At 43.5% G+C, this 14,196-nt stretch overlaps 2 protein-coding genes across 12 annotated transcripts in view; both read right to left on the reverse strand.

Annotated features, from left to right (window-relative positions):
- LOC109907748 (peregrin-like) overlaps window positions 1-1,497 on the reverse strand; it is a 38,655-nt gene extending 37,158 nt beyond the window's left edge. For 2 of the 4 annotated variants that reach the window (XM_020505917.2, XM_020505916.2), the window contains exon 1: window positions 1,106-1,496. The gene's annotated coding sequence lies outside the window, so the exon portion shown is untranslated. Of the gene's footprint in view, window positions 1-463; window positions 773-1,105 lie in introns of those variants that run through there. The other 2 variants (XM_031793923.1, XM_031793922.1) reach the window with 2 other exon arrangements.
- Window positions 1,498-3,008: 1,511 nt separating this feature from the next.
- Window positions 3,009-14,196, reverse strand: part of LOC109907749 (serine/threonine-protein kinase WNK2) — a 136,400-nt gene continuing 125,212 nt past the window's right edge. For 5 of the 8 annotated variants that reach the window (XM_031793926.1, XM_031793931.1, XM_031793930.1 and 2 more), the window contains 10 exons: window positions 13,300-14,171; window positions 12,961-13,012; window positions 12,764-12,828; window positions 11,914-12,545; window positions 11,448-11,671; window positions 10,968-11,183; window positions 10,160-10,258; window positions 8,685-8,729; window positions 7,754-8,052; window positions 3,009-7,596 (listed from right to left, as the gene is read on the reverse strand). In XM_031793926.1, the coding sequence (XP_031649786.1) occupies window positions 7,273-7,596; window positions 7,754-8,052; window positions 8,685-8,729; window positions 10,160-10,258; window positions 10,968-11,183; window positions 11,448-11,671; window positions 11,914-12,545; window positions 12,764-12,828; window positions 12,961-13,012; window positions 13,300-14,171 (2,828 nt within the window). In that variant the 3' untranslated portion in view covers window positions 3,009-7,272. The remainder of the gene's footprint in view (window positions 7,597-7,753; window positions 8,053-8,684; window positions 8,730-10,159; window positions 10,259-10,967; window positions 11,184-11,447; window positions 11,672-11,913; window positions 12,546-12,763; window positions 12,829-12,960; window positions 13,013-13,299; window positions 14,172-14,196) is intronic. The other 3 variants (XM_031793927.1, XM_031793928.1, XM_031793929.1) reach the window with 3 other exon arrangements.

The following is a 14,196-nucleotide window of genomic DNA, read 5'->3' on the forward strand; positions in this document are numbered from 1 at the left end:
TGGGTAGTATTATGTCCATAAAGTAATCAGTCTATGTTGGAAACAATACAGAATGTGTCCATTGCCTTCAGCCCTGTGAAATCCTAAAAGCTATGCCATGTTGTCTTGCAGATTTCAAGGAAACAAGGCCGTCAACAGCAGGCACGTGGCTGGAGAGCTGTCAACTTTACCATGGCACAGCTGCATCCATTTTTCTTGCTAGTTTTAATTATTGCAAATGACATTTTACTTGCAATATTGCTCATCATACCACTTACTTTTCAAATCAAACAGATTTCAATCTTAAACTGAAGACAAAAGAAAGGTAGTTAGACAGCTCGATTTGACAGCCGTTTGGAATGTTGGATTACAGATAACAGATGCATTTCAAGGTTGATTCAACCAGAAGCTGTCTATCAATCAAAAAGCAAACTTCTAAAAACCTGGACATAGACTCCACTCTCATGGGAATACAAATATTTACCTGAGGTTCCATATACAACTATGGCAAAGTAATCAACGTAATCTCTTTTTGTTTGTTTAGCCCATGATTTGGATAGCGCAATCTCATGACATGTTCCATTCACTTGCTCAAAGATCCAAGGAATGTGTAGCAGCTAGCTTGCAACTATTGTTGGGAGTTTTCAGCAAAATGATACTTTTGTATCTATAGAAGCCTGAGAAACATTGTAACCAATCGTATAGGTTACAACAACTCGAGGTGATGCATTGTAACAGACAGCTCCAGTTATGGGACACATTCAGCTTGCTACAATGTTTCCCTCCACAATGTTTAGACCTCACCCTGATCAGCCACTACAATTAAACACTCTGTGGTCACCTGATCGCTACCTATTCATGTAACTAAATAAAAACCTACAGTTCTACATTCACTACTAGGGAAGGATAAATAGACAATCATTATGATAAGGTGGCACTCAGAATTCTGGGTCTTCGTATCTTGCTAAAGGATCTGAAACGATTCGAAAAGCAAATTGTAACAAAAATCAAAGCACAAATAATTACAATTTACAAAATTCATAAAATACCTTACGGATGTAAGCCTATTTATCTGTAGACACCACGAATACATAGCCAATCTAGCTTTGAATTAATAAACACTTACTACTCAGGGCTCCTGGAAGCTAGGGTGCTGCAAAATGTCTCACTCCAGCTCGGTAAATGGGACGATTGCAGATCGATGTATTAATCCTATAAAACCCAATATGATCATGAGAAATGTGGGGTAAATGGTTTAAAAACAACACAATATCCTAGTTATTTCATTGTGATGGTATTAAATCAGGAACTCCAACGAACAAAAGCGGCAGCCACTGCTGTACGCCATAGGCGCGTGTGGGCACTTTCGTCAAATATAGTATTTGTTCTTTGGTGCTTTTGTCGAAATAAGGGCCTAATTTCGATGTGTACAATTCTTTTGTGTTTGAGGAAGATGCAATTTTGAAACTCGATGGACGCCTAGTCAAGTGGCGTCACATTTTCACCATTAAAAGGTAATTCGCTTCCTTTTGTTGTTCTTTTTCTATGTGGCGAATCTAATGATCCGTTTCGCAACTTTTAATATACATCTGGATAAATGTGCACTTTAAAGAATGTCCAAAGACGAAAAACATGGGGATAAAATAGGCTATATTACATTTTATTAACACGTCTAAGATCATTTTTTTTTTTTTTTCGTATTTATTTGTGTCATTTGCGAATCTGCCAATATGGAAACGTGAATCATAAAAGGAGGGTTTGCGCCATAAATTTGAATATGAAAAATCATAGATCAGTTCACACGTGCCTGATAGTTTTGAAATTTATTATTTGATCAGTCTAGCCTGGCAAAGGGACATTATTTATTAAATATCATAGTGCTACAGTCAAATAGGTACTGAACAAAAATATAAATGCAACATGCAACAATTTCAAAGAATTTACTGATTTCCTTTCATTGAAGGAAATTAGTAAAATTAAATAAATGAATTAGGCCCTAATCTATGTATTTAACATGACTGGGCAGGGGCACAGCCATGGGTGGGGCGGGAGGGTATAGGCCCACCCACTTAGGAGCCAGGTCCACCCACTGGGAAGCCAGGCCCAGCAAATCAGAATGAGTTTTTCACAACAAAAGGGCGTTATCACAAACAGAAATACTCAGCAGCTTTTTGTTCAGTATACATTTTCATTTTCATTGTTAGGTTAGATTACTCGTTGGATATTACTACATTGTCGGAACTAGAAGCACACGCATTTCGCTACACTCACATTAACATCTGCTAACCATGTGTATGTGACAAATAAAATGTGATTTTGATTTGGTCACTATAGGCTATGTCTTTTGGAAAATATGTTTATTATAGGCTCCCGAGTGGCGCAGCAGTCTAAGGCACTGCATCTCAGTGCTAGAGGTGTCACTACAGACCCTGGTTTGATTCCAGGCTGTATCATAACCAGCCGTGTTTGGGAGTTCATAGGGCGGTGCACAATTGGCCCAGTGTTGTCTGGGTTTGCCTGTCATTGTACATTTTGTTCTTAACTGACTTGCCTAATTAAATAAAAATATGGCCAATCATATATACATTATGGTAATTTGACACTTATAAAATAGTAATGTTGTAATGTAGGCCAAATGTAATAACTGTAATTTTATCATGGCGCCTAAAACCATAATAAGTCAGGCTGTCAAAAAGTGGAGGTGGGCTGAATTTTCACTGGAGGACCATTTAAAAATCAGACTTTTCTGGAGGAAAGATATTTAGGAATTGAAATATTTAACGTCAGGAACGGTTTCCACGATGCAGAGAGAAAGGGTTGTGTCAGTTGGACAAACCTGGGGAAAAAAGCAATGTCCATAATATAGTGCACTTTCCCCAATAAAGTGTTAATGGAGGTTAAGAAGGGAACCCAATAATTGATCACATCTGTACAGAAATATGGGTTAATTCTTTCATCTTTACAAAAAAATAGCATGAGAGATATTAAATAGATCTAGATTATTGAGGAACAAAGGAGAGACATCAACATCAAGCACAAAATAATGTTTATTTCTCTTTAAACATGTACAGTCTGTGATGAGTGCGCTGACTGGGTTGGTAAGGTAATCTAGTGATACATAGCAGGCAGAAGCAATCCGACACAGAGCTTTAGTGCAAGCCTTCCACAATTACAGGCATATTCAATGAGGCAATGTTACTCAGAACTGATAGAAATGCAATGATCAGAACAGGCATTATTCTCTATTCCTCAGAGAACCACATCTGCTCTATACGATCAGTTTCTATGGATCTGAATGTTGTCTCCCAGTGAATATTCGAACAGAGTTATTTCCAAATCTGCTCACTAAGTGTAACAGACAGGGAGGTGTAGCAGTAATGTCAGATACAACGAGTAACAGAGAACAGAAATCTCTTACTACTGCAAGTATTTCACAAAAGCAGACAACTCTGCATTATATCCTATAAAAAGTCCAATTCAAACCGAATTGATGGAATAATATCCCCTGACGTGAAATCCCAAAACAGTTAAACAAAATATATTAATGACAGGAAAACTGTACAATTCACAGCTTGGCAGGACTGGGGTGCTGCAACCTTTCACTGGTGTGGTGGTGGCTGTGACATTTTTAAATGGCTGTATAGTAATGATAATCACGGCTGTATGGAAAATAACAGACATGCTCTTCAGTGGTCAGGAGGATAAGGGGCAGGAAGGTTAACCTCATTATGTATAGGTGTGTTGGAACTGATATTATGGGCTATAGTTAGAGCACTGGGCATGTTGTGCAAATCAAGTATCCATCTGGAGTTTACATGCTTCATTCTGAACAGAGAAATCAAACACTCAAAACAATACAGAAAAGCAAGGCTATCATCAATAACCACCTGGGAAATGATACATCATTTATTCATTTCAACAAGGCAATATAATAACACTGCTTGACATGAACATAATCTCATTGAGAAAACAACTCACCCTCTGACAAAGGTTTTATTACTGGAGGGACTCCACTGTATCATCATGTGTGCAGATAAAACACACATCAACTCCCCTTTCATACTTACAGTGGATCCACCTCAGACACACTAGCAGCATCAAAATCAAGCTTAGAAACATAAAACAATGGCAATAATTTAGACAAGTAAATAATAACTGGTGATTGCACTAAAGCAGTCCCATAATGTGCCTAATAAAAGGAGAACCATGCACCAACAGAAAATATTTAGCAGTTGTAACTGCTGTTATCGTTTTCAATGTGATTTGTAACTTAGGTTCAACTAAACGGCAACAAAAGAAACTAGCTCCTGTTGCAGGTTCCTGGGTAAGGCTTGTGGGAAGGCCGCTACGAAAGCTAAGTGGATAGGTGAAATTGCACTAAGTCTTGCTCGGCAAACCTGCCTCTGCTACATTCTGAGCTGGACACTACGGGTTCCCCTCATTCTATAAATATAGAATGAAAATTAAATTGGTCCACCCACTGGGGAACGCTAATTCTAAGAATTCTAACTATGCCTAGGACACTACCCACTGCCCAATGAGTGATTTTTGACTTTTAAAAATTGTACTGTCTGTTCCCACAGGGCAACTGTACATCTCACCTCTATGGCGTTCTAAATGTCACAGGGGTGGGGAGTAAACAAAGATTAAAAACATGATTTTATTACTTGAATAAAAGCATATACTGTGTTAATAGTGCAGTGCTACAAGGGCATTCAATTGTAAACCAAGAAGAAGAAAAAAATAAGACACAAAGCCACCGCGAAATAAAATCTCTTGGTTGCGGAAAGAAAATGCGGACAGAAAAATCAATGTTCAAGGCACTACACTCCTTCAGAGAACTCCAGAAAATACAGGTCTCCTGCCCCATCTTAATCCATTGAATTTTGATTTCTAATGTAGTGTTTTAAGGTTGACAAAACATTAGTAAACGATAAAAATCAATCTGAAAACATGACTACTTATCGTTTATGACGAATTTGGTGAAAACATCACATTTGTGACCGCTGATATTCTAAAGTATGGCTGTGAGTTTAGACAAGACCAAAGCTAAAAGCAGTAGGTACTCAGACACACACAGAACATTTATACTGTACACACGTATACATACACACAGGAAAACTCCCGGTGCTGTATAAAGTATATTGACATGCACACTGGATATTTACAAGCTCACAGGCTATTTACACGTGTGTTGCTCTTTAATAAAGCATCAAACCACAATCTGAGAAGAGTGGAGCAGGATTATCCTGCATATAGAAACACTGGAGGGGGTGAGTAGTACAGTCAAGTAGGGACCAGATGCTCCAACACATAAGAGTCGTTCCATGTCATTTCAGCAAGCCATGACACCCACCATCCCAGATTGTTCTGAAATACTTTCTACAGTTAGAAATTGATAAGATTAGCATACCCGCAACACTATTTTGTTAATAAAAAATGATCTCTGAGAAATTAAGGAAATTGATTGCACTCAAATTAGCCCTTTAAAATGGATAGGATTCACGTAATATTCAATACATATAGTGCCCAACATCCGATTTGGACCAAACTTCTATCTATCATTGAGTAAGACATGAGGAATCCAATAACATGGTCACCCACAGACCCAATCTCACCCCAACAACAAGTATACAGTATCAGTTCTCTATGTCTGACAAGTAGTATGGAGCTGCGGTTTGGATTATTGCTTCTTCATCCCATGTAATGTATTCCTTGTGAATCTGTTCAGAGAAATTAGCCATTGAAGTAGCTTGTATTACTTACCACAGATTGTGAAAGTACCAGCATTTTCCCACTAGATGCCGCTGTTCCTGCTACTGCCATACCCTTTATTAATTTAGCTGGTTTCTCGTGTTTATTAAATGGATCACAACATTTTCTTTTGCAACTTTGGGTAGAACAAAAACAGCTCATGATGAAAATAGATTGTGTGGTCATGCTTCAAGCCAGTCCTCCATGAAAGCAATTCAGTTTGTCCTTCTCTTAGAAACCTAATGCTTCAACCTATAACTCTTCTTGAATAGTCCAACAAATGGCAGCCCCCTGAGAGGCCTGTCCTTATGGTGCAATATGAAGACTTTTCCTACAAGCCCAAAACTTGAGAAATTGGCTGGTGATGCAAATGTGACAATCCCAATAAAATAAAATATTAAACCATTGCACTTGTATGTTAAAAAAATTCAACTTTAGAAAACATCTCTATGTAGTGTGATAAGTGACATTTACCATTACAACCCAACACCATACAATTACAAAACACTATGTTTAGGACTTTCACCATTAAAGACCATTCGAATGACATTTTGAAACCATTAGAACTGCTGTAGCCTAATGGTTTGCTTGTTCAACAGGAATGACCTAATCTTAAGCGTTTTTTTAAACGGAATAAACCACACACAGGGGGGCTGTTTCCTGGACACAGATTAAGAGAAGGACTAACAATTACTTTAATGGAGGACTTTGGGCCAGTAACCGAAAGGATCCCCGAGCTGACAAGGTAAAAATCTGTCGGTCTGAACAAGGCAGTTAACCCACTGTTCCCCAGTAGGCCGTCAATGTAAATAAGATTTTGTTCTTAACTGACTTGCCTCGTTAAGTAAAGGTTAAATGTAAAAAAAAGCAATATAAAATTCAAATAATGCAAGAGACTTCAAAAGGCTAATTTCTGTGAAAAGGGGAAAAAGCTGTCACCAGATTCACATGGGTCCGTGGGTGGCTTTTGATCATTTTATTGTCTTACTAATTGTCATGAAGAATTATGGCCCAAATCAGATGTTAGATACTATTTTTATTGAAGATTATATGAATCATATACATTTAAAATGGCACATTTTTGTGCAATTTGCTTAATTTCTCAGGGATCAAATTATATCTCAAAAAACATTTTCAGGAATGCTAATATCAGGTTTCTAACTACAGAAAATATTTCAGCACAATCAGATGGTGGGTGTCGAAATCATCTTTCTTGTGCTTTGAGGTGGAATGACCCATAAGCCATTTGTTGGAGCATTTAATTGTGTGGGCCCTACTTTACTCTATTTTTCAGCCCATCACTCTATTAAAAGTTTTTAAGAGTTTGATTTCGTTACAATTGTAACCCTGGAGTGAGAACCAGGGGGGACAGAGTGGAGTTAGGATAGCAACACAGGATTAGTTAAAACTTGTTAGTCAGGCAGTCCTGATGTGAGTGTGCTGGGATAGAGAGGAACATCTGGGGGCAGTCTGTTGAGCATCAGGGGCGATGGGGTAAGATAGGGGTTTAGTGGGTGCAGGGAGGTGCTAGTTGTCACTTTAGGTAGTCCTGGTGTTGGGGACGTTCTCAGGGCTGTGCAGGGTCAGGGGGTAGGCCTGCACCCCTGGGTTGGCCATGGTGGGGTAGGTAATCCCTCCCGCTACCCCCATCATCCCCACAGGGCTGGGCATACCAGACCACTGCTGGGGGTATAGGGGGCTGGGCACCACCCCTCCGTAGGGGCCTGCTGGTACCATGTACCCGGGCTGGAGCATGGCAGAGGGGTTGGAGCTCAGGGCAGTGGGCATGGCTGGGCCTAAAGCAGCTGTCAGCGGGCACGACAAAGGCAGCTGGAACTTATTTGGAGGGATGGGACATCTCACCTGGAAGAACCAGAGGGGATGTTTAACATTACACGGACTTCTGTCAACTGATTTTCACATGATCAGGTAAAGAGAGCGAGAAGGGATGCAACTCCCAAAAGTGTTTCAGACTGGTGATAGTGTTTAGACTTTTGATGTGTTTCTCTGTGCCAGTTACCTCCTGCGTGGCTCCTCCCAGGGGCGCGGCTAGACCCTCCAGGTCCTGCATGCGTCTCTGCTGTTTTATCTGGTTCAGAGAGGGCCGCGGCTGTGTGGCCGCCAGCGTCTCCTTCGTCCAATCATCTACCAGCTTGTGCAGGTCGTCCGTGAAAGTACCTGGTTTCTTGTTGTTGCTGTTGTTTGTCTGGGCCTGAGCTAGCACCGTCATTGGTTGAGGAGATGGCAAAGGATTGGGGACAGCTGCTGGCTGTTGCTGATTGGATGCCGTCTGAGTCGCACTGGCGCCGTGAGAAGACCCTAGAACACAGAAAGATTTGTAAACTCTGCCCAGTTAGACCCTTCCGATGGAATCGATTGGCTGTGGTTAGGCCTTTCACAGTTATCTATGGCACTTCAACCACCATCAGCCTCTATAGAGCCTGCATATTTATTCAAATATAAAACAGGTCAACTAAAAGTGGACCTTAAAATGTCACTTTGAGTGGTAATTGTTTAGTGGAGAAAGATCAGCTGACAAAAATGTGTATTTGACATGTGATCTCATTCAACTGGTCAGCAAATGTGTAGGTTCTCAAACCTAGCAGCCAAAGGATTACAGCATGGTTGAATCACAACAACCCACCCAACCAACCCCCTTCCACCACCACAGTAAGACAAACAGAAACCATTAATGCTAATACAAACAACCACACGTCACATTATTATACACACCGCCATGCACTAACAAAAAAAACGAATAAAATAAATTCATGAAGGTGACACTCCTCGTGCAACAGAGCCCAAACAACACCTTTCCAACAACACCTGGCATGTTTTTTTCAGACTGCCAAACTCAACACGTGAATATTAACCAAGGCTGCTCATGCCAAAAGAGAGAAAAAGAGAGAGCGAAGTAGACAGAGAAAGAAGAAAGTAAATGAGATAGTTACTACTACTGCGCTCTTTGCCTAGACATAGTCGTTTCAGTGTGGACCCTATAAGAAGGTAAAACAGCACAGAGACAGAAACAGTTAGGCCGGGACACACTGCAGGTCTGTGGACAAGCTGCTGAAAAGCCACACACAGCTATCAAATCAGTTAGGGAGAGAGACAAGAGGAAAAAAGGAGAGGAGGAGAAGGGGGTATAACATCAGTGAGAAGTCATGGGAGTGGGGGAAAGACTCTTTTAAATTGTGCTGTCACTCCAAAAGAAAAGAAAATGTATGAGGCCTAGAAAACAAAGAGAAGCCTAGGCCCTGGGTATGCTGGCGCACAGTCCAGTACAGGGGGTTTGGTGAAGACCACAGTAAGGTGGGGCATGTCAACACTGTCATAGGTCACTCAGACCTTCCTAGTCCTAGTAACCCTTCCTGGTCCTAGTAACCCTGTCATGTCCTATTTTCATGTCTAGAACGTTCCTTTAAAACGTACTTGGAATAAGTCATTGTTTCAGTAATACTGTCAATATTTCAGGCTCCTTTTACTTCAGTTTGTACATGGTATGTTAAACGTTACAATGGATGGCAATGTTGAAAGTAAAACTATACTGTTTGCATATAATCATTTTAAATGAGTAGACACACAAATTAGTGAATGATCCATGCTGTAAGTAGTAGAGTAACGAGATCCCTGAAGCTAATTTCTAAACATAGAACAGTTCAACTACCAGTAAGTACAAGAATACCTGTGAAACATAATAAAGGAACCCCAAAAATCTGAACCGAAGAGCACAGAGATACTATAGCCTGAGCACATCAGTCAGCGCATATCAAGACATGCAGGAGAAGGAGTAGACGGAAGTAGATCGTATTGATGATACGGCCTTTTTGCAGGAGCCAGTCTCCAACAGTGCCCTGCCCCCCCGCCTGTCTGCACCATGCACGTCCTCCCAGTCCAAACATGAGAGACTGAGAAAGAGGCACCTCCTCTACCACAGCAAGCCTCTATGGAACCTGGCGGGGCTATCAGGGGAGAGCTGGCTTTAGTCTTGGTATACAGAGGGGTTGTAGACTTGAGCTGAAGCGCCTCACAATTAAGGAAGTGAGTAAATTAAAACACACATAGGATACAAAAGCTTTGGCGGACAAACACACTCGCTCAGGTTTCGGGTCTAGCATAGCCAATCTTTGGAGAAGACGAGCTTTATGACATACACTATGCTTTTGGAGTCTGTTTAAAGCCAGAAGCAGTGCACAAAGCGTTTGCATGGAGGGATGTCTAAACCCAGAACAACTTAGGGCTGAGGGGGAGAAAGCTACGAGGACATACAAAATAGCTGACATATGCTTGTGTTGGGGGACACGGAGGGGGAGGGGAGGATCCACTATCTAAAACACAAAAAAAACAGTCTGGTCGATAGAAGTGAAATAAAGAGAAGAGAGAGGGATGAGATGAGTGAGAAAAGTAGAAAATAACAAATACAAACAGATGGACAGAGACACGGGTCCACTGAGGAATCTAGCACGTGGTTTGCTACTAGATTTATAGGTCACTCTCTCTGACGTTTGGTGGTATACCGTCCAGCCTGTAAAAATTAATATAAGAGGGAAGAAGAGAAGAAACAAAGAGAGAAATACTTCTGTAAAAGTGCACAGAGACATGGGATGAACCCCCCCACCATTAACAGCCGCAGCACCAGTATAGGGTACAGTCACATGGGCTAAACCAGCACCAGGAGACAGCCCTCACATTCACTAAATGGACAAGTTATCACTATGCACTGGTCTAAGATCAGGTTACTATTCATCCTGACCTTCACCATGAGGACTGTTAAACTGACCTGTGACCAGTGCTTGAAGACAGCTTCCATTGACACCTCAGAAGTCATGCAGTATCGTGGCGGTATTTTCGAAGAAGAATGTGTGATGAGGGGCACACCCTTTTATACATTTGCCTAAAAACATTAGCTTTCGATAGACTGACAATCATGACTTTTTTTTCAATGTGGCAGTTTCCACATCCCCTTATGAGACTAATGAGACCTCCGGTTTAGACACAACTTTGAATATTAGAGAGTTTAGAATTCTACAGCAGATTAAGCTGAGTTGTTGGTTGTTCCTCAGTACAAATGGGTGTTTGAGTAAGTGACACTTGTTTGGTTGTATTTGCATTTGGTATATTGCGTGAATCCTATGTGTGTGTTTGAAGCTTACTAAGCACCAAATGTGTGTGGTACTCCTCACTGTGGATGTGTACTGTGTGTACTTGTCCTGCATGCATGTGCGTGCAGGTACCTTGCCCTGGGCCTACGTGTGTGGCCATGTCTCCACCGTAGATGTTGTCAGAAGAGAACGAGCCCTTGAGAGAGCAGGGCTGCTGGGTCTGGACAGGTTCTGGGGCCTTGCCGGGCCGAGTGCCACTGGTACTGCTACTGCCACTGGAGCGGGCCGAGCCGTCAGACACAATGGAGCTCTTAGCTGGAGAGCCAGACGAGCTCGGTGCGCTCTCACCTTCAGAGAGAAATACTGGATAAGCCAGAAGCAGCTTTAGGGTGAATTGGTGATTCATTTCTTGTTATTACCACATTTCCAATCCTCCCAATCTTCCTCTCTCAGTTCCCCTTTCTCAGGACAGCTCACAAACCCCTTTCTCTCTTCCATTCCCTCCCTCTCTCACAGAGACATGTCACTCTTTTCCTCCTCACCCCACCTTTCACTCTATCCACCACACACCCCTCTACCCTCTTCTCACCACTCTGACACATTTCCCCTCACCGGTGGTGGTGGTGGTATTCAGGTTGTTTTTCAGCTGCTGCACCATGGGGTTGAGCAGCTTGCCTGCCTTCAGCTTGTGTTTGCTGACCTTGCGTCTGCGGCCACTAGGGGGAGCAGCGTGCAACAGGCCTACACCAGGCGGCAGGGCTTTCCCCAGCTCTTTATACAGACGCTCTATCTCACTCCTCTGGAACGCCTGCAGCTCAGAGATCTCCTTCATGTGTCTGAGGAGAAAAAAGAGAGAGATTGAGAAAGGGAAAATTCAATTTCTCTCTTTAACCAGGACAGGAACTGTCATTTATATTGTCTCGTACAATTTTAAAAGTTCACTAACTAGCAGTGTTTAATGGGATACACACCTATCCAGGGCTATGAAGGTTACAATGGTTAATAGTTTGCTATATATTAATGGGTTGATTAGACCCTTTGTGTGTGTACGACTATGAATGCATATGTGTGTACATACTTCTCCCTCAGCCTCTGCAGCTCCTTCCTCATGTCCGCATCCTCAAACTCAGAGTCGTTGTCACTGCTGACGTATGATACATGGCCGGGTCCAGGCGGCAGGACGGTGTGGCCATTCGCTACCACGGATTGCCGGCTCGGCGAATCAGAACTCTGCACACTGCTGCGGCCAGTGCGGCGCAGGAAGGCCACCGCCCTCTTCATGAGGTCACTTCCGCTGTGTTCCGGGAGGGCATGAGCCGGAGACTTGTGGTGGGCAAGGGGAGGGGCTAAACTGCTGGTGTCCTCCTCCCCCGAGTCAGAGTCGAAGTGAAAGGAGTGGTTGGTGGCAGCGTCAGCAGTGTGGGCACGTGGGAGCAGGCTGGGGGTGGCGTTGGGGCTAGAGGCGGTGGTGTCCTGGTACAAGTCTGGGGGGGCTGAGTAGCGGTTACTACAGGGGGGTTTGGGGGCGTTTTCCGCACCCTCTTCAGCGGTAATCACTGAGAACCTACCCACGACCATACACCCCTGGTCTCGTGGGCTGCCCCCCTCGTCTGCGGCGCGAGAGCCCCCCGAACCACTAGAGGGAGCCGGGGAACTGCGACTTCTGCCCTTCTCTAAACGACGGATGACGTCCAGAGGAGTGGGGATGATCTGGCGGACATAGTGATCAAATAGAATCTAATAAAAAAAAACTAGGGAGTAAACTGAATAATTCTCAATTAACTGATTTAATAGATCTAAATCTTGAGGACAAACAGTTACATAAAACGTGTTCACTTTAATCAAAGTCAAATGTAGTTTATTGAAGAGAGTTCGTATTCAGAATGTTTGTATTTGTTTAAGTGAGAGGGATTAAAGTAAATGGTTACCTGAAAGCGGCTCTTGGAGACATAGGAACTGGAACTGCCCACAAAGTCTCTCCTGTTCAACAATCCTTAACAAAATACAATTCAAGGTCAACTTTTAAAAAGTAGGAATCACTTTGGGGGTTTATCCTAAATAGTACAAATGAATACTACACAATACATAATATAGCATATAAAATTGTGTTTGTGATGTAATTTACCTGCAGAGTCACTCAGTGTACCCAAACTATCAGTACGCTCAGGAATCTGAGGCTGAAAATGAGAAATAAATATTGAATGAAAAAAAAACTTGTGAATCAGTCTAGCCATTATCCTTCTATGACGCCTGCTTTGTCTAAACATATCAGCACCCACACACACACACCACTCAACCCACATCAGAGATCAAACTGCCAGGGGTGCAGAGTATAATGGACTATCTGGCTAGCAGCCCTGAGCTGTACTTCCTCTGCTAAATGCAGTTTCAGTCACACTAAAGGCCAGTGATTACATTCAATGGCTGAATCAATATTACACCAAGGATTCATACAAACACACACCCCTCCATCAGATAAAACGCTGCTGCTGCCCCAATCCGAATATCTGGCGGACACAGACACACAGTGCATCTTTACCAGCACCTCTCCCTTCCTGGAGAGCCCTCCCCCAGAGGTGGTCTGGCAGTCAGAGACAGGGGGAGAGCTGATCCCCTCTGTGTTGGAGCCCTGGAGGTCGGAGGCGGTGCTGGAGGGAGTAGATTGGGCATACTCCTGGTACAGCAGGTTCCTCAGCTTCTCATCCAGAGTCTTGATGGTACGGTCCACAAACTCCACCCTGGGCGGGCCCTCTCCATCAGACTCCCCCAGGCCGCAACCACCTCCACTCCCAGACCCCCCAGGTCCATCCTGCTGCTGGGACGCCTGGTGGGCAGGACTCTGGGGCTGTGATGGTGTTCTGGCTCCACATCCTCCACCCACCATGCTTGGCATGGCATAGGGCTGCTGCAGGACCACTGGCTGGTGGGAGTCCAGGGGAGGGTCTCCTGAAAGGCTGGCCTCCTGATTGGGTAGACATGAGGAAGTGCCACTCACCCCTTTATGTCCCGCCCCATTCACATCCAGGGACACAGGTGGGACGATGGGGCAGCATGGGATGTCTGTTACCATGGAGATGCAGGGTTCGCTGCCTGAAAGAGAGTCGTGGCGGCCCATGGCAGCAGTCGTAGCACGGGTGCTGGAGGGTTTGGTTCCAGAGGCCTGGGGCTGCTGAACTCTGGCCTTGCCTACGTTGGTGTCCTGAGACTGGGCAGAGCTTTGAGGTGCAGAGGGGCCTGGAGTAGGGGGTGTGGTGGTCAGGGCAAGAACAGGAGTTGGGGCAGACACTGGCGGAGTAGTACTGCAACTGGACCTAGACAATGATGTGACAGGAGCCTCTGTAGGGGAGAGAGGTGAGAAGAG

The sequence above is a fragment of the Oncorhynchus kisutch genome, linkage group LG17, assembly GCF_002021735.2.
Source record: "Oncorhynchus kisutch isolate 150728-3 linkage group LG17, Okis_V2, whole genome shotgun sequence".
Lineage (NCBI taxonomy): Eukaryota > Metazoa > Chordata > Actinopteri > Salmoniformes > Salmonidae > Oncorhynchus > Oncorhynchus kisutch.